Source organism: Nothobranchius furzeri, chromosome 8 (assembly GCF_043380555.1).
Source record: "Nothobranchius furzeri strain GRZ-AD chromosome 8, NfurGRZ-RIMD1, whole genome shotgun sequence".
Lineage (NCBI taxonomy): Eukaryota > Metazoa > Chordata > Actinopteri > Cyprinodontiformes > Nothobranchiidae > Nothobranchius > Nothobranchius furzeri.
Genome location: NC_091748.1, coordinates 75,630,855 through 75,648,105, shown reverse-complemented (window position 1 = coordinate 75,648,105; position 17,251 = coordinate 75,630,855). Strand labels below are relative to the sequence as shown.

The following is a 17,251-nucleotide window of genomic DNA, read 5'->3' as shown; positions in this document are numbered from 1 at the left end:
GTCCAGTCAGCGCCAGGTCCCGCGCCACCAGTCCAGTCTGCGCCAGGTCCCGCGCCACCAGTCCAGTCAGCGCTAGGTCCCGCGCCACCCGTCCAGTGAGCGCCAGGTCCCGCGCCAGCCGTCCAGTCAGCGCCAGGTCCCGCGGTGGTCCAAGAGGCTCCGTCCCCGGGCCAGCCTGTCCAAGAGGCTCCGTCCCCGGGCCAGCCTGTCCAAGAGGCTCTGCCCCCGGGCCAGCCTGTCCAGTTGTCAGTGCACAGTCCGGCGGCACCAGCCAGGGAAGCGGTCCCGTCTGCAGCGGCTCCGCCTCCACTCCAGAAGTTGGCGGCCCCTCCTGCGGCACCTCCACTCCAGAAGTCGGCGGCGCCTCCAGTCCAGAAGTCGGCGCCTCCAGTCCAGAAGTCGGCGCCTCCACTCCAGAAGTCGGCGCCTCCAGTCCAGAAGTCGACGCCTCCAGTCCAGAAGTCGACACCTCCAGTCGAGAAGTCGACGCCTCAAGTCCAGAAGTTGACGCCTTCAGTCCGGAAGTCGACGCCTCCAGCCCGGAGGTCGACGCCTCCAGCCCGGAGGTCGACGACTCCAGCCCGGAGGTCGACGCCTCCAGCCCAGACGTCGACGCCCCCAGCCCAGACGTCGACGCCTCTAGCCCAGACGTCGACGCCCCCAGCCCAGACGTCGACATCGCCTCCAGCCCAGGGGTCGACGTCTCCTCCTCCAGCCCAGGGGTCGACGTCTCCTCCTCCAGCCCAGAGGTCGGCGACGTCTCCTCCAGCCCAGAAGTCGACGACGTCTCCTCCAGCCCAGAAGTCGACGACGTCTCCTCCAGCCCAGAAGTCGACGACGTCTCCTCCAGCCCAGAAGTCGACGACGTCTCCTCCAGCCCAGAAGTCGACGACGTCTCCTCCAGCCCAGAAGTCGACGACGTCTCCTCCAGCCCAGCAGTCGACGACGTCTCCTCCGGCCCAGAAGTCGACGACGTCTCCTCCGGCCCAGAAGTCGACGACGTCTCCTCCAGCCCAGAAGTCGACGACGTCTCCTCCAGCCCAGAAGTCGACTATGTCTCCTCCAGCGTCTCTACCTGCCGAGTCTACCCCTGCAGTGGCTCTGCCTCCGGTCACCGCCGGTCCTGCCCTCGCCAGGTGCGGAGGGACCACGCCTACAGCCCATCAGACGAAGCTCGCCGGCCTCCAAGTGTAGCTTGACCGGCTCCGTCAACTCATCAGCCTCCAGGAGTTCCAGCTGGACACCCTATCCTCCTCGTATCTCCAGGAGAAGGTTTCTGTACAGCCAGCGGCCCCGCCTCCGGTCCAGTCAGCAGCTCCCGCGTCTCCAGGCCAAAGGACCGAGCCCACAGCCCATCCAACAGAGCTCGCCGGTCTCCGAGCTAAGCTGGTCCGACTCCGTCAGATTTTCAGTCTCCAGGAGCTCCTGGTGGACAATCTAACCTCCCTGCTTTTCCAGTTACCGGCTCCACCAGGTCCTGCGCCACCAGTCCAGTCTGCGCCACGTCCCGCGCCACCAGTCCAGTCAGCGCCAGGTCCCGCGCCACCAGTCCAGTCAGCGCCAGGTCCCGAGCCACCCGTCCAGTCAGCGCCAGGTCCCGCGCCACCCGTCCAGTCAGCGCCAGGTCCCGCGCCACCCGTCCAGTCAGCGCCAGGTTCCGCGCCACCCGTCCAGTCAGCGCCAGGTCCCGCGCCACCCTTCCAGTCAGTGCCAGGTCCCGCGGTGGTCCAATAGGCTCCGCCCCCGGGCCAGCCTGTCCAAGAGTCTCCGCCCCGGAGCCAGCCTGTCCAAGAGGCTCCGTCCCCGGGCCAGCCTGTCCAAGAGGCTCTGCCCCCGGGCCAGCCGGTCCAGTTGTCAGCGCACAGTCCGGCGGCACCAGCCAAGGAAGCGGTCCCGTCTGCAGCGGTTCCGCCTCGACTCCAGAAGTTGGCGGCCCCTCCTGCGGCGCCTCCACTCCAGAAATCGGCGGCGCCTCCAGTCCAGAAGTCGATGCCTCCAGTCCAGAAGTCGATGCCTCCAGTCAGGAAGTCGGCGCCTCCAGTCAGGAAGTCGGCGCCTCCAGTCCAGAAGTCGACGCCTCCAGTCCAAAAGTCGACGCCTCCAGCCCGGAGGTCGACGCCTCCAGCCCAGATGTCAACGCCCCCAGCCCAGGGGTCGACGTCGCCTCCAGCCCAGGGGTCGACGTCTCCTCCTCCAGCCCAGAGGTCGGCGACGTCTCCTCCTCCAGCCCAGAGGTCGGCGACGTCTCCTCCTCCAGCCCAGAGGTCGGCGACGTCTCCTCCAGCCCAGAAGTCGACGACGTCTCCTCCAGCCCAGAAGTCGACGACGTCTCCTCCAGCCCAGAAGTCGACGACGTCTCCTCCAACCCAGAAGTCGACGACGTCTCCTCCAGCCCAGAAGTCGACGACGTCTCCTCCAGCCCAGAAGTCGACGACGTCTCCTCCAGCCCAGAAGTCGACGACGTCTCCTCCAGCCCAGAAGTCGACGACGTCTCCACCAGCCCAGAAGTCGACGACGTCTCCTCCACTCCAGAAGTCGACGACGTCTCCTCCAGCGTCTCTACCTGCCGAGTCTACCCCTGCAGCGGCTCTGCCTCCGGTCACCGCCGGTCCTGCCCTCGCCAGGTGCGGAGAGGCCACGCCTACAGCCCATCAGACGGAGCTCGCCGGCCTCCAAGTGGAGCTTGACCGGCTCCGTCAACTCATCAGCCTCCAGGAGTTCCAGCTGGACACCCTATCCTCCTCGTATCTCCAGGAGAAGGTTTCTGTCCAGCCAGCGGCTCCGCCTCCGGTCCAGTCAGCAGCTCCCTCGTCTCCAGGCCAAAGGACCGAACCCACAGCCCATCCAACAGAGCTCGCCGGTCTCCGAGCTGAGCTGGTCCGACTCCGTCAGATTTTCAGTCTCCAGGAGCTCCTGGTGGACAATCTAACCTCCCTGCTTTTCCAGTTACCGGCTCCACCAGGTCCTGCGCCACCAGTCCAGTCTGCGCCAGGTCCCGCGCCACCAGTCCAGTCAGCGCCAGGTTCCGCGCCACCCGTCCAGTCAGCGCCAGGTCCCGCGCCACCCTTCCAGTCAGTGCCAGGTCCCGCGGTGGTCCAATAGGCTCCGCCCCCGGGCCAGCCTGTCCAAGAGTCTCCGCCCCGGAGCCAGCCTGTCCAAGAGGCTCCGTCCCCGGGCCAGCCTGTCCAAGAGGCTCTGCCCCCGGGCCAGCCGGTCCAGTTGTCAGCGCACAGTCCGGCGGCACCAGCCAAGGAAGCGGTCCCGTCTGCAGCGGTTCCGCCTCGACTCCAGAAGTTGGCGGCCCCTCCTGCGGCGCCTCCACTCCAGAAATCGGCGGCGCCTCCAGTCCAGAAGTCGATGCTTCCAGTCCAGAAGTCGATGCCTCCAGTCAGGAAGTCGGCGCCTCCAGTCAGGAAGTCGGCGTCTCCAGTCCAGAAGTCGACGCCTCCAGTCCAAAAGTCGACGCCTCCAGCCCGGAGGTCGACGCCTCCAGCCCAGATGTCAATGCCCCCAGCCCAGGGGTCGACGTCGCCTCCAGCCCAGGGGTCGACGTCTCCTCCTCCAGCCCAGAGGTCGGCGACGTCTCCTCCTCCAGCCCAGAGGTCGGCGACGTCTCCTCCAGCCCAGAAGTCGACGACGTCTCCTCCAGCCCAGAAGTCGACGACGTCTCCTCCAGCCCAGAAGTCGACGACGTCTCCTCCAACCCAGAAGTCGACGACGTCTCCTCCAGCCCAGAAGTCGACGACGTCTCCTCCAGCCCAGAAGTCGACGACGTCTCCTCCAGCCTAGAAGTCGACGACGTCTCCACCAGCCCAGAAGTCGACGACGTCTCCTCCACTCCAGAAGTCGACGACGTCTCCTCCAGCGTCTCTACCTGCCGAGTCTACCCCTGCAGCGGCTCTGCCTCCGGTCACCGCCGGTCCTGCCCTCGCCAGGTGCGGAGGGGCCACGCCTACAGCCCATCAGACGGAGCTCGCCGGCCTCCAAGTGGAGCTTGACCGGCTCCGTCAACTCATCAGCCTCCAGGAGTTCCAGCTGGACACCCTATCCTCCTCGTATCTCCAGGAGAAGGTTTCTGTCCAGCCAGCGGCTCCGCCTCCGGTCCAGTCAGCAGCTCCCTCGTCTCCAGGCCAAAGGACCGAACCCACAGCCCATCCAACAGAGCTCGCCGGTCTCCGAGCTGAGCTGGTCCGACTCCGTCAGATTTTCAGTCTCCAGGAGCTCCTGGTGGACAATCTAACCTCCCTGCTTTTCCAGTTACCGGCTCCACCAGGTCCTGCGCCACCAGTCCAGTCTGCGCCAGGTCCCGCGCCACCAGTCCAGTCAGCGCCAGGTCCCGCGCCACCAGTCCAGTCTGCGCCAGGTCCCGCGCCACCAGTCCAGTCAGCGCTAGGTCCCGCGCCACCCGTCCAGTGAGCGCCAGGTCCCGTGCTAGCCGTCCAGTCAGCGCCAGGTCCCGCGGTGGTCCAAGAGGCTCCGTCCCCGGGCCAGCCTGTCCAAGAGGCTCTGCCCCCGGGCCAGCCTGTCCAGTTGTCAGTGCACAGTCCGGCGGCACCAGCCAGGGAAGCGGTCCCGTCTGCAGCGGCTCCGCCTCCACTCCAGAAGTTGGCGGCCCCTCCTGCGGCACCTCCACTCCAGAAGTCGGCGGCGCCTCCAGTCCAGAAGTCGGCGCCTCCAGTCCAGAAGTCGGCGCCTCCACTCCAGAAGTCGGCGCCTCCAGTCCAGAAGTCGACGCCTCCAGTCTAGAAGTCGACACCTCCAGTCGAGAAGTCGACACCTCCAGTCGAGAAGTTGACGCCTTCAGTCCGGAAGTCGACGCCTCCAGCCCGGAGGTCGACGCCTCCAGCCCAGAGGTCGACGCCTCCAGCCCAGACGTCGACGCCCCCAGCCCAGATGTCGACGCCCCCAGCCCAGACGTCGACGCCTCCAGCCCAGACGTCGACGCCTCCAGCCCAGACGTCGACGCCCCCAGCCCAGACGTCGACGTCGCCTCCGGCCCAGGGGTCGACGTCGCCTCCAGCCCAGGGGTCGATGTCTCCTCCTCCAGCCCAGAGGTCGGCAACGTCTCCTCCAGCCCAGAGGTCGGCGACGTCTCCTCCAGCCCAAAAGTCGACGACGTCTCCTCCAGCCCAGAAGTCGACGACGTCTCCTCCAGCCCAGAAGTCGACGACGTCTCCTCCAGCCCAGAAGTCGACGACGTCTCCTCCAGCCCAGAAGTCGACGACGTCTCCTCCAGCCCAGAAGTCGACGACGTCTCCTCCAGCCCAGAAGTCGACGACGTCTCCTCCAGCCCAGAAGTCGACGACGTATCCTCCAGCCCAGAAGTCGACGACGTCTACACCAGCCCAGAAGTCGACGACGTCTCCACCAGCCCAGAAGTCGACGACGTCTCCTCCAGCGTCTCTACCTGCCGAGTCTACCCCTGCAGTGGCTCTGCCTCCGGTCACCGCCGGTCCTGCCCTCGCCAGGTACGGAGGGACCACGCCTACAGCCCATCAGACGAAGCTCGCCGGCCTCCAAGTGTAGCTTGACCGGCTCCGTCAACTCATCAGCCTCCAGGAGTTCCAGCTGGACACCCTATCCTCCTCGTATCTCCAGGAGAATGTTTCTGTCCAGCCAGCGGCCCCGCCTCCGGTCCAGTCAGTAGCTCCCGCGTCTCCAGGCCAAAGGACCGAGCCCACAGCCCATCCAACAGAGCTTGCCGGTCTCCGAGCTGAGCTGGTCCGACTCCGTCAGATTTTCAGTCTCCAGGAGCTCCTGGTGGACAATCTAACCTCCCTGCTTTTGCAGTTACCGGCTCCACCAGGTCCTGCGCCACCAGTCCAGTCTGCGCCAGGTCCCGCGCCACCAGTCCAGTCAGCGCCAGGTCCCGCGCCACCAGTCCAGTCAGCGCCAGGTCCCGCGCCACCAGTCCAGTCAGCGCCAGGTCCCGCGCCACCAGTCCAGTCAGCGCCAGGTCCCGCGCCACCAGTCCAGTCAGCGCCAGGTCCCGCGCCACCCGTCCAGTCAGCGCCAGGTCCCGCGCCACCCGTCCAGTCAGCGCCAGGTCCCGCGCCACCCGTCCAGTCAGCGCCAGGTTCCGTGCCACCCGTCCAGTCAGCGCCAGATCCCGCGGTGGTCCAAGAGTCTCCGCCCCCGGGCCAGCCTGTCCAAGAGTCTCCGCCCCCGGGCCAGCCTGTCCAGTTGTCAGCGCACAGTCCGGCGGAACCAGCCAGGGGAGCGGTCCCGTCTGCAGCGGCTCCACCTCCACTCCAGAAGTTGGTGGCCCCTCCTGCGGCGCCTCCACTCCAGAAGTCGGCGGCGCCTCCACTCCACAAGTCGGCGGCGCCTCCAGTCCAGAAGTCGACGCCTCCAGTCCAGAAGTCGACGCCTCCAGTCCAGAAGTCGACGCCTCCAGCCCGGAAGTCGATGCCTCCAGCCCGGAAGTCGATGCCTCCAGCCCGGAGGGTGACGCCTCCAGCCCAGAGGTCGACGCTTCCAGACCAGACGTCGATGCCTCCAGCCCAGACGTCGACGTCGCCTCCAGCCCAAGGGTCAACGTCTCCTCCTCCAGCTCAGAGTTCAACTCCTCCTCCTCCAGCCCAGAGGTCGGCGACGTCTCCTCCAGCCCAGAAGTCAACGACGTCTCCTCCAGCCCAGAGGTCGACGACGTCTCCTCCAGCCCAGAAGTCGACGACGTCTCCTCCAGCCCAGAAGTCGACGACGTCTCCTCCAGCCCAGAAGTCAACGTTGTCTCCTCCAGCCCAGAAGTCGACGACGTCTCCTCCAGCCCAGAAGTCGACGACGTCTCCACCAGCCCAGAAGTCGACGACGTCTCCACCAGCCCAGAAGTCGACGACGTCCCCACCAGCCCAGAAGTCGACGAAGTCTCCTCCAGTCCAGAAGTCGACGACGTCTCCTCCAGTCCAGAAGTCGACGACGTCTCCTCCAGTCCAGAAGTCGACGACGTCTCCTCCAGTCCAGAAGTCGACTACGTCTCCTCCAGCGTCTCTACCTGCCGAGTCTACCCCTGCAGCGGCTCTGCCTCCGGTCACCGCCGGTCCTGCCCTCGCCAGGCGTGAGCCTCCCAGAGCCCGCCGCCGTCTCCTCCTCTGCCCCAGACGCAGGCCCCCCCAGAGCCTGTCACCGTCTCCTCCTCTGCCCCAGACGCAGGCCCCCCAGAGCCCGTTGTCGTCTCCTCCTCTGTCCCAGACGCAGGCCCCTGGACCCTACTGGTCCCTGCCTCTTCTCCACCAGTCCCTCGGTTCCTCTCGGCCCTCCTTCCTGGTCCCCCTCCTCCCGCCCTGCTCTGTGTTCCTGTGGGCGTCTGGAATCCGCTCTCTGGGGGGTGGGGTGGGGTGGGGGGGGGTGCTTTTATTGTGGGCAGTATAAGGTACACCTGTGCACTACTCATGATGTCGGATCAGCATCTTGATGTGGCATACCTGTGAGGTGGGATGGATTATGTCACACCCTGTCCTGTTTCCCCATTCTGTTCAGTCATGTGTCTCTGTTAATTGCTCCCACCTACCTCTCTTTTTCCAATCACCCAAGCTCCCAGCCCTCATGTATTTAAACCCTCTCAGTTCTGTGTCTTTTGACGGTTTATTGTTTCAGTGTCCAGCGCGTTTTTATATTAAACTTTACTAAACGTTCGTGTCTATCTGCCTGCCTTCCTCACCCGCATGTGGATCCTCACCTCCGCTTCACTCACCAGCATGCCGTGACAGATTATCTCAGCAATGCAGAAGTGCTCACTATCACACATTTAGATTGATTTGTGAACAATGTTTGAGAAAAATGGTAATATTGTGTATCTGGAATGTATTTTAGATCTTTATGTCCATCTCATGGAAAATCGGAGCAGAAACAAAGGTGTTGCGTTTATATTTTTGTTGAGTGTATGTGTAAATGCGGTGTTGGTCAGAACTTCAGAATCTCGGAAAGCGGCGTCTCTGGATGAAAAAGAATTTGGTTTGTTCTAAACTATGATGTTATCTTCAGAAGCACATTCAGACGCAATCTCTGTGTTCTACCTCACCCTTTTGATGACCTTCGTCACGGATTCGGAGGTCAGAGAGTCAGGATGACCTCTGGGCACCCAGGTCCGGTAGATTGACTGCGAGCACCGACTTCTCCGGTCCAAAAGATATCACCACGCAGCACAGGTTGGAATCAGCTTGCGTCTCAGGAATAACTCTTAAGGAGTTGAACAATATCAGCTTTGTTCTGCATGAACTGTTTGCTGTCTCAGCTTTGTAGGTGCAAAAAGGTTTTGATGATGTGTCAAAATCTTTGATTATTAAAGAGATATGCTAAAGATGGCCGGTCTGAAGCTTTCTCTAGAACTGGCAAATCACTCAAAGTGATTTAGTTTTAAAGAATTTATGTTATGATTTTCACAGTCAATCAGAGGCTGACAGGAAAGATGTTACCAAGACAACTCAGAAACACGCCTTCTTTAATATGGAAGTCCTGACTGGTAAAGAAAACAAGTTATGTGTTGTAGTCTAACTTAACCGTACTTGTTATTGTGGATGTGCAGGTGTGAGGACCTTGTCGTCAAAACATCTGAGGAGACAGAAAAATGGGAACGGTGCGGTAAAGTTACGAGGAAAAACAGTTCAGAAGTTAACCTTTCTACCTATTACTTACCTAAAAATGTTTTTGTGTAACAGATGATGCATTCTGGATAATTGGAGTGTTGAGAAAACCGGATGACTTTTGAACGTTTTGGTGAGTAGGCAGTTTTAAGACCGCTAACGGACTAGCAGCAAAAGCTTATCTTAAAGTGAAACTGAGTTGGAAAAAACTTATTTATGTGCTAAAACGTTTAAGTACCAGTTCACTGACAGTATGTTGAAAATGTATTGGTTTTAATCACTAGTATGAAGCTAGTCTGGTGACATTGAGGGGGGGGGGGGACCTTGCCACGCAGTCGTGGCCGCAAGTTATTTTTCCCCCTCAAATGTCACCAGACAGGCACCATAATAGGAGTTTTCCATTTGCTGTAACATTTTTTCTTTGCCAAATAACCTCCACTTTGTACAGCGATACTGCTAAAAGATGGTGATGAAACCAGAGACCTGATTTGTTTATGAATGGGTAAATTAAATGATTCTGTACTTAATTATTTAAAGAAAACTTCACATCTGTGAAAACACTTTTGTTAAAAACAGATTTACAGCCTTGATTTAAGGTTATATTTTTATCTTTTGGGAAGAAATTATTACAAAGAAAAACATTGTAATAAAAATGGATTTTTGTAAAGATTTATTGTGCTCAGTAGTAATCTTTGACATGCTATATACAGGGTACATGTGCTATATATGACTATCAAAGGTATTGGCCAGACTCAGCATTAAAATTGTAAAAATTCAGTGTAACTATACTTTACCAATTATATAAATATGAACTTGGTTCAGTTTTTCATTTTGTTAAAGAGCAAGTCACCCTCAAATCAACTTTTTTGCTATTAAACTATATAAATGAGTCTCTAATCGTTAGAGGTATAACAGTACGCTAAAATCGTATTCGATTCGGTTCAGTGTTTTGAAGAGCTCAGTACAAATCGTTTTCTGTATATTATTATATTTATTTATTTTTTGTCTGAAGCGGCTTCTGTAGTGAGCAGAACCAGGTGTCCTCACAAGCTGCTGATCTAGTATGATGTCTTTAAATATTTCACAGTTTATTTGCGCAGCTATGAGTATCACTCTCATACGTGCTTGACTGTTGATGCGCCTTGTTTTTATTTCTGCAGTGAGCCTTGAAAACTCACCTCAGACTGCCCACTTTCTTCTTTAAAACTCATATTAGAGGGTATCCGCAGGTCCTTAAAAAGTTTTAAAGTTTTAAATTTGCTTTTTTAAATTTAAGATCTTAAAAATCATTAGAAATGACAAATAATCCTTAATTACAGTTTCCAAATGTCTTAAATTACCAAAGACCCTATGAACAAGAATTTGTAGTTAGTGTTCAGCATTTTTTTTTATGATATTGGCATAAGTGGAACTGTACACATTCAGTTGGTTGTGAAAGGGGACTATTTTTAGATGAGCACATTAGCTGGTTAAGCTAGTGGGAGCTTGCACCATGGGGAAGTGAAAGTTTAATGGTAACTGGGTGGGTAATCCCACGTTTGCGACGTGGTTAGCACCAGTGCCAGGCAATAGCTGAAAATTATAGCTTAAATATAATTAAAAAATAGCTTAAATTTGGTCAAAGTGGCCTTAAAAAAGGTCTTAAAAAGCCTTAAATTTGGCTCCCTTAAACCTGCAGATACCCTGTTAAATAACGAGCTTTCTCCGCATCGTATTTTTTGTTGTAGAATGAAAACATTACATCAACTGCCGTGGGGGAAAAGTTCAGTAGACATGTTGTTTACGTTCAGCGTCTCTACTGTCTCCACAGTAGCAGCGACAGCCAGCTGGTTTGATCTGCTCAGAAAGACGTTGATCAGAATTTGCAGATCACCTTTTTTAATCGGAGATCAGGTGCGTGCAACCATCATGCGTCACTCAATACAGCGTCGGTGCGGAAACTCGCCTATGAACTTTGATCTGCTGCACTTAAATCATGCAAACAAAATTTCATTATTTAATGGAAAATGAACCAAAATGGTACGCAAGTGGCCCGAACCGTTAAACCCCTAATATATACATGCAGCTGTAAAATTGGCAGCACATAATTTTGTTTTTTTTCTGTAGATTACTGAATTACACATCAGGACAGTATGATGGAGTTAAGACCTGTAGTCAGCTGAGAGCTCCCGGTGGTACGAGCACAAAAATTAAATATTTAACAAAAGTAAACAAATTGTACCGATTTTGGTTCTTAAGACTAACAGAATCCTTCCCGGTGTCCAAATCGGGTCGCGGGTCTTCTGCGTCAAACGGTCCAAAACATGTCTGCACCTCCGGTAGTGATATCCAGCTAGCGGGGTCGGAGTTCGGTTGAACTTCTCCGGTAATCATCCCAGAGAAAAAAACAATCTGACCGACTAGCAGAGGCTTCAGAAGCTACATCTTGACTGATGACACATTGTTCTCAGCTATAACTCTTAACACAGAAACATCGTAGTCAGGTGCTTTTTCTTCAGACCTCCTGTGAAACGTCACCAGCTGTCCAGGGCTTAGACCTGAAGCTAGTTTCTGTTTTTCCCGTGCCAGTCAGAAACATCAGATTTTCTTCAAATTCCAGCCGTGAAAATCCAAAAACATTTTTCATTGAGGTTTTATACTTTAAACATGCCATTCAAAGGAATTTAGCCTGTGGCCAATATCATTAAGATAGATTTTGAGTACTAGATAGTAAAGCCTCTATTCTGTGGTTAGAAGTCTCCTCGACGAGGGAGTGGAGAGCCGGACCAGAACACATCATCTCCTTTTCCAAGGGTGATGAACGAGATGTACTGCACCTCACTGAGGAAACAGCACCGGCAGGATTCAGCAGTGTGGTAGGACTGACTTTGGGTTGCAATGATTATAAATTTATAAAAAAAATTTGCCCCCTCAGAGTTTTCATGAATGTTAACTAGATCTATTAAAGCTTAAAGGGCTTTCTGATCAGTTTATCTCTGCTGTCAAATTGGCATTTTTGACATGTGATTCGATGAGGATTAGCTCTCTTCTGGTGGATGAGGGGGGAAATGCATTTTTTTGTGCCTCTTCCTTGTTGGCTTCACTTTCATACCAGAATTATGGGGGCTGTCGTGGTGGAAATTATTCCATCTAACCACTCCCTGGTTCTTTGGAGGTGACCCTGAAGAGAGATCCACACTTTAAGCTAGGGCTGGGCAATATGGCCTAAAACTAATATCACAATATATTGAGGATTTAACCTCAATAATGATAAATGGACCATAACTGCAGGTAAGTTGTCCACTAGATGGGGCTGTCACATGTATTATATTTAGTCACATTTTTACGCATCTCAAGGTGGTACAGCTTCTTAAAGGGACATGAATGTTGTCCAGCTACACACATCTTTTCATTTTTTTATTATCAAATTTATTGACATGGGAAAAATGATCTCGATAAGAGTCAGAAATTTCGATAACGATACATTTTCGATTTATTGCCCAGCCCTACTTTAAGCCCATTATAATATGTACACACACAAAGATCTTTGGTTGGCTTCTGGTGAGAAGAACACAAGCAGTTCCCTGCCGATGTATCTTCTAACTTTCGACTCTTCTCGTCAGCCCTTTTATTGAATTGCATGAAAATTTTTTTTTAATTTTACAACAGTTCCACAATAGACTGGGGCGTTCCCACTTCACAGTCATACACTACTCCTCCTCATGTGAGCGGTCTTCATGAGTTCACAGTCTAAAGCACCTTCTGACTTTCCCTGACCCTCAACATCCAAGACTTTTTCTAAGACTGAACTTGTGATCTCTGGCTCAGCAACGAGGTCAAAAGTTTATCAATCAGACACTTCCCCATGACATAACTCGTGATCTTCTTTTGACCACAAGCAGTAAGAGTCAGGCCATTGTTATAGAAACTTTCAACACCAATGTTTTCTGGAACGTTATCTCTGTTAGTCTGCAGCACTTCGACAAAGTTTTATTTCCTTATATATGAAGATTAAATGATTGACCAACACATTCATAACCTGACAGCAATTAGACTGAAGTTGACTATATTAGTTTAAACAGAAAAGGTTATATTGGTTAAGTGTAAAAATGATTATTCTCAAAAAGATTATATTGATTAGCTTTAAAAATGATTATGCTGATTAGGGCTGCAATGATTCCTCGAGTAACTCGAATGATTCGCTGACAAAAAATATTCGAGAATTTTCCGCTGCCTCGAGGACTCGTTAAATAGACCATAGCTGAATATCCGGCATTGCGCATGGATTCTTTATGTGTTGCGCAACGCGGTTACGTCACAGATTATACGTGCCATGTACTCTACTGCACAGCGCGCAGCGGTCTTTTCGTCTTTTCAGCTGGGCAGCCGACAATGGCAGACGCCATGGAAATAAATGAAAACGAGCAAGACCAAAACGAAGGATATAGTAAACGACAGAAGTTTTCCAAGGCATGGGATCACTTTACATTAAAAAGCAAGGAAAACGCCATTGTATGCAAGCATTGCAAGGTGGAGCTACCACAACAGCACTTCTTCCATGCTGCTGCATCTCTTAAGAAAGCATCCGACTGAGGGCATGAGTGAACGTGCCGAGATCAGGTAAATAAACTTTTTTTCAGGACGTAAATATTGACTCAGCTGTAGTGTCAATAAAATACATTTATTTGTTATAATTTAGTTTTAAAATTCTGCCCTAAAATACATCTGTTAAGTGTATATTTTTAAAATTGGTTTACAAAAAAAAAATCTTTGTGTAGCGGAGGCAAATGTGTATTATTTATTTGATGTTCTGTATAAATATACAATATTACCTTACTTGATCTTTATTGTAAATATCAGAAGATTATAGGATTTTTGCTTTATTAAGTAATTATACACACCTCGTCTTGATTCAGAAAAGAGTCAGGTTTATAATTGTAAGAATTTATTTTAGAAACAATTAAAACATGACAAGTGAACTAAGCATTTACTGTGAATGGATGGAGCTAAAGGTGATGTAGGAACCTACACTCAACAAAAATATAAACGCAACACCTTTGTTTCTGCTCCGATTTTTCATGAGATGGACTTAAAGATCTCAAATTCAGTCCAGATACACAATATTACCATTTCTCTCAAACATTGATCACAAATCAGTCTAAATTTATGATAGTGAGCACCTGTGCTTTGCTAAGATAATCCATCCCACCTCACAGGTGTGCCACATCAAGATGCTGATCTGACATCATGAGTAGTGCACAGGTGTACCTTATACTGCCCACAATTAAAGGCCACCCAGGAATGTGCAGTTAATTGCTTTATTAGGGGTCTGGGGACTCAGAACCGGTCAGTATCTGGTGTGACCACCATTTGCCTTATGCAGTGCAACACATCTTCTTCGCATAGAGTTGATCAGATTGTCAATTGTGGCCTGTGGAATGTTGGTCCACTCCTCTTCAATGGTTGTGCGAAGTTGTTGGATATTAGTGGGAACTGGTACACGCTGTCGTATACGCCGGTCAAGCACATCCCAAACATGCTCAATGGGTGACATGTTCGTTGAGTATGCGTGGCCATGCAAGAACTGGGACATTTTCAGCTTCCAAGAATTGTGTACAGATCCTTGCAACATGGGGCCGTGCATTATCTTGCTGAAACATGAGGTAATGTTCATGGATGTACGGCACAACAATGGGCCTCAGGATCTCATCACGGTATCTCTGTGCATTCAAAATGCCATCAATAAAATGCACCTGTGTTCTTCGTCCATAACAGATGCCTGTCCATACCATAACCCCACCACCACCATGGGCCACTCGATCCACAACATTGACATCAGCAAATTGCTCATCCGCATGACGCCACACACGCTGTCTGCCATCTGCCCTGAACAATGTAAACCGAGATTCAACCGTGAAGACAACACCTCTCCAACATGCCAGACGCCATTCAATGTGAGCATTTGCCCACTCAAGTCTGTTACGGTGACGAGCTGGAGTCAGGTCAAGACCCCGATGGGGACGACGAGCATGCAGTTGAGCTTGCCTGAGACGGTTTCTGATTTAAACCCTCTCAGTTCTTTGTCTTTTGTTGGTTCATTGTTTCAGTGTCCAGCGTGTTTTTATATTAAACTATACTAAACGTTCGTGTCTATCTGCCTGCCTTCCTCACCCACATGTGGATCCTCACCTCCGCTTCACTCACCAGCACGCCGTGACAGAATGAACCAAACTCCTAAAGGATCCAGCGGGGAGGTTCTCCCCTGGGAGTACCTGCTTCAGTTCCTCACCTCAAACCACCGGCCGGCTTCTCCTCCTCCGGCGTCGCCTCGCCGCAGACGCCGCTGCCGAACCCCGGCCTCGGCGATCCTCTCCACCCTCCCGGAGCCAGTTGGGGTCTGGACTGGGAGACGCAGCTAGACCGCTCCTGCTATGTGGGCACCAGACTGGCAGTGTGCTCCCCCAGAGTTAGCCCACGGTGTTGGGAAGGATGCCGGGCTCCAGTGTCAACCCCTGTCCCAGGACGGAACCACGGGCTCACCGCTACCCCGGCTTGGGACACCAGCTTGGACCCACCCCAGTCAGATCAGCGGCCCCATCTCCGGTCCAGTCAGCACCTCCTTCATCTACAGGCGGAGGGCCCACGCCTACAGCCCATTAGACGGAGCTCACCAGCCTCCAAGTGGAGCTTGACTGGCTCCGTCAACTCATCAGCCTCCAGGAGTTCCAGCTGGACATCCTATCCTCCTCGTATCTCCAGGAGAAGGTTTCTGTCCAGCCAGCGGCCCCACCTCCGGTCCAGTCAGCAGCTCCCTCATCTCCAGGCCAAAGGACCGAACCCACAGCCCATCCAACAGAGCTCGCCGGTTTCCGAGCTGAGCTGGTCCGACTCCGTCAGATTTTCAGGCTCCAGGAGCTCCTGGTGGACAATCTAACCTCCCTGCTTTTCCAGATACCGGCTCCACCAGGTCCTGCGCCACCAGTCCAGTCTGCGCCAGGTCCCGCGCCACCAGTCCAGTCTGCGCCAGGTCCCGCGCCACCAGTCCAGTCTGCGCCAGGTCCCGCGCCACCAGTCCAGTCTGCGCCAGGTCCCGCGCCACCAGTCCAGTCAGCGCCAGGTCCCGCGCCACCCTTCCAGTCAGTGCCAGGTCCCGCGGTGGTCCAATAGGCTCCGCCCCCGGGCCAGCCTGTCCAAGAGTCTCCGCGCCGGAGCCAGCCTGTCCAAGAGGCTCCGTCCCCGGGCCAGCCTGTCCAAGAGGCTCTGCCCCCGGGCCAGCCGGTCCAGTTGTCAGCGCACAGTCCGGCGGCACCAGCCAAGGAAGCGGTCCCGTCTGCAGCGGTTCCGCCTCGACTCCAGAAGTTGGCGGCCCCTCCTGCGGCGCCTCCACTCCAGAAATCGGCGGTGCCTCCAGTCCAGAAAACGATGCCTCCAGTCCAGAAGTCGATGCCTCCAGTCAGGAAGTCGGCGCCTCCAGTCCAGAAGTCGACGCCTCCAGTCCAAAAGTCGACGCCTCCAGTCCAAAAGTCGATGCCTCCAGTCTGGAAGTCGACGCCTCCAGCCCGGAGGTCGACGCCTCCAGCCCAGACGTCAACGCCCCCAGCCCAGACGTCGACGTCGCCTCCAGCCCAGGGGCCGACGTCTCCTCCTCCAGCCCAGAGGTCGACGCCTCCTCCTCCAGCCCAGAAGTCGACGCCTCCTCCTCCAGCCCAGAAGTCGACGACGTCTCCTCCAGCCCAGAAGTCGACGACGTCTCCTCCAGCCCAGAAGTCGACGACGTCTCCTCCAGCCCAGAAGTCGACGACGTCTCCTCCAGCCCAGAAGTCGACGACGTCTCCTCCAGCCCAGACGTCGACGACGTCTTCTCCAGCCCAGAAGTCGACCACGTCTCCACCAGCCCAGAAGTCGACGACGTCTCCACCAGCCCAGAAGTCGACGACGTCTCCACCAGCCCAGAAGTCGACGACGTCTCCTCCAGTCCAGAAGTCGACGACGTCTCCTCCAGCGTCTCTACCTGCCGAATCTACCCCTGCAGCGGCTCTGCCTCCGGTCACCGCCGGTCCTGCCCTCGCCAGGTGCGGAGGGGCCACTCCTACAGCCCATCAGACGGAGCTCGCCGGCCTCCAAGTGGAGCTTGACCGGCTCCGTCAACTCATCAGCCTCCAGGAGTTCCACCTGGACACCCTATCCTCCTCGTATCTCCAGGAGAAGGTTTCTGTCCAGCCAGCGGCTCCGCCTCCGGTCCAGTCAGCAGCTCCCTCGTCTCCAGGCCAAAGGACCGAACCCAGAGCCTATCCAACAGAGCTCGCCGGTCTCCGAGCTGAGCTGGTCCGACTCCGTCAGATTTTCAGTCTCCAGTAGCTCCTGGTGGACAATCTAACCTCCCTGCTTTTCCAGTTACCGGCTCCACCAGGTCCTGCGCCACCAGTCCAGTCTGCGCCAGGTCCCGCGCCACCAGTCCAGTCTGCGCCAGGTCCCGCGCCACCAGTCCAGTCTGCGCCAGGTCCCGCGCCACCAGTCCAGTCAGCGCTAGGTCCCGCGCCACCCGTCCAGTGAGCGCCAGGTCCCGCGCCAGCCGTCCTGTCAGCGCCAGGTCCCGCGGTGGTCCAAGAGGCTCCGTCCCCGGGCCAGCCTGTCCAAGAGGCTCTGCCCCCGGGCCAGCCTGTCCAGTTGTCAGCGCATAGTCCGGCGGC

General features: G+C 55.1%; 1 protein-coding gene across 2 annotated transcripts; it reads left to right on the top strand.

Annotated features, from left to right (window-relative positions):
* Positions 1-7,320: 7,320 nt before the first annotated feature.
* Positions 7,321-15,557, top strand: LOC129167783 (uncharacterized). 2 transcript variants are annotated; one of them, XM_070554322.1, is made up of 4 exons: positions 7,321-8,147; positions 8,525-8,575; positions 8,658-8,715; positions 11,316-15,557. In XM_070554322.1, exon 4 carries the CDS (start codon positions 14,000-14,002, stop codon positions 14,699-14,701), a length of 702 nt encoding a protein of 233 aa, XP_070410423.1. In that variant the 5' UTR covers positions 7,321-8,147; positions 8,525-8,575; positions 8,658-8,715; positions 11,316-13,999; the 3' UTR covers positions 14,702-15,557. The 2 variants fall into 2 exon arrangements, with proteins under 2 accessions (XP_070410423.1, XP_070410422.1); XM_070554321.1 differs by having other exon boundaries at positions 7,321-8,715.
* The last annotated feature ends 1,694 nt before the right edge of the window (positions 15,558-17,251 follow it).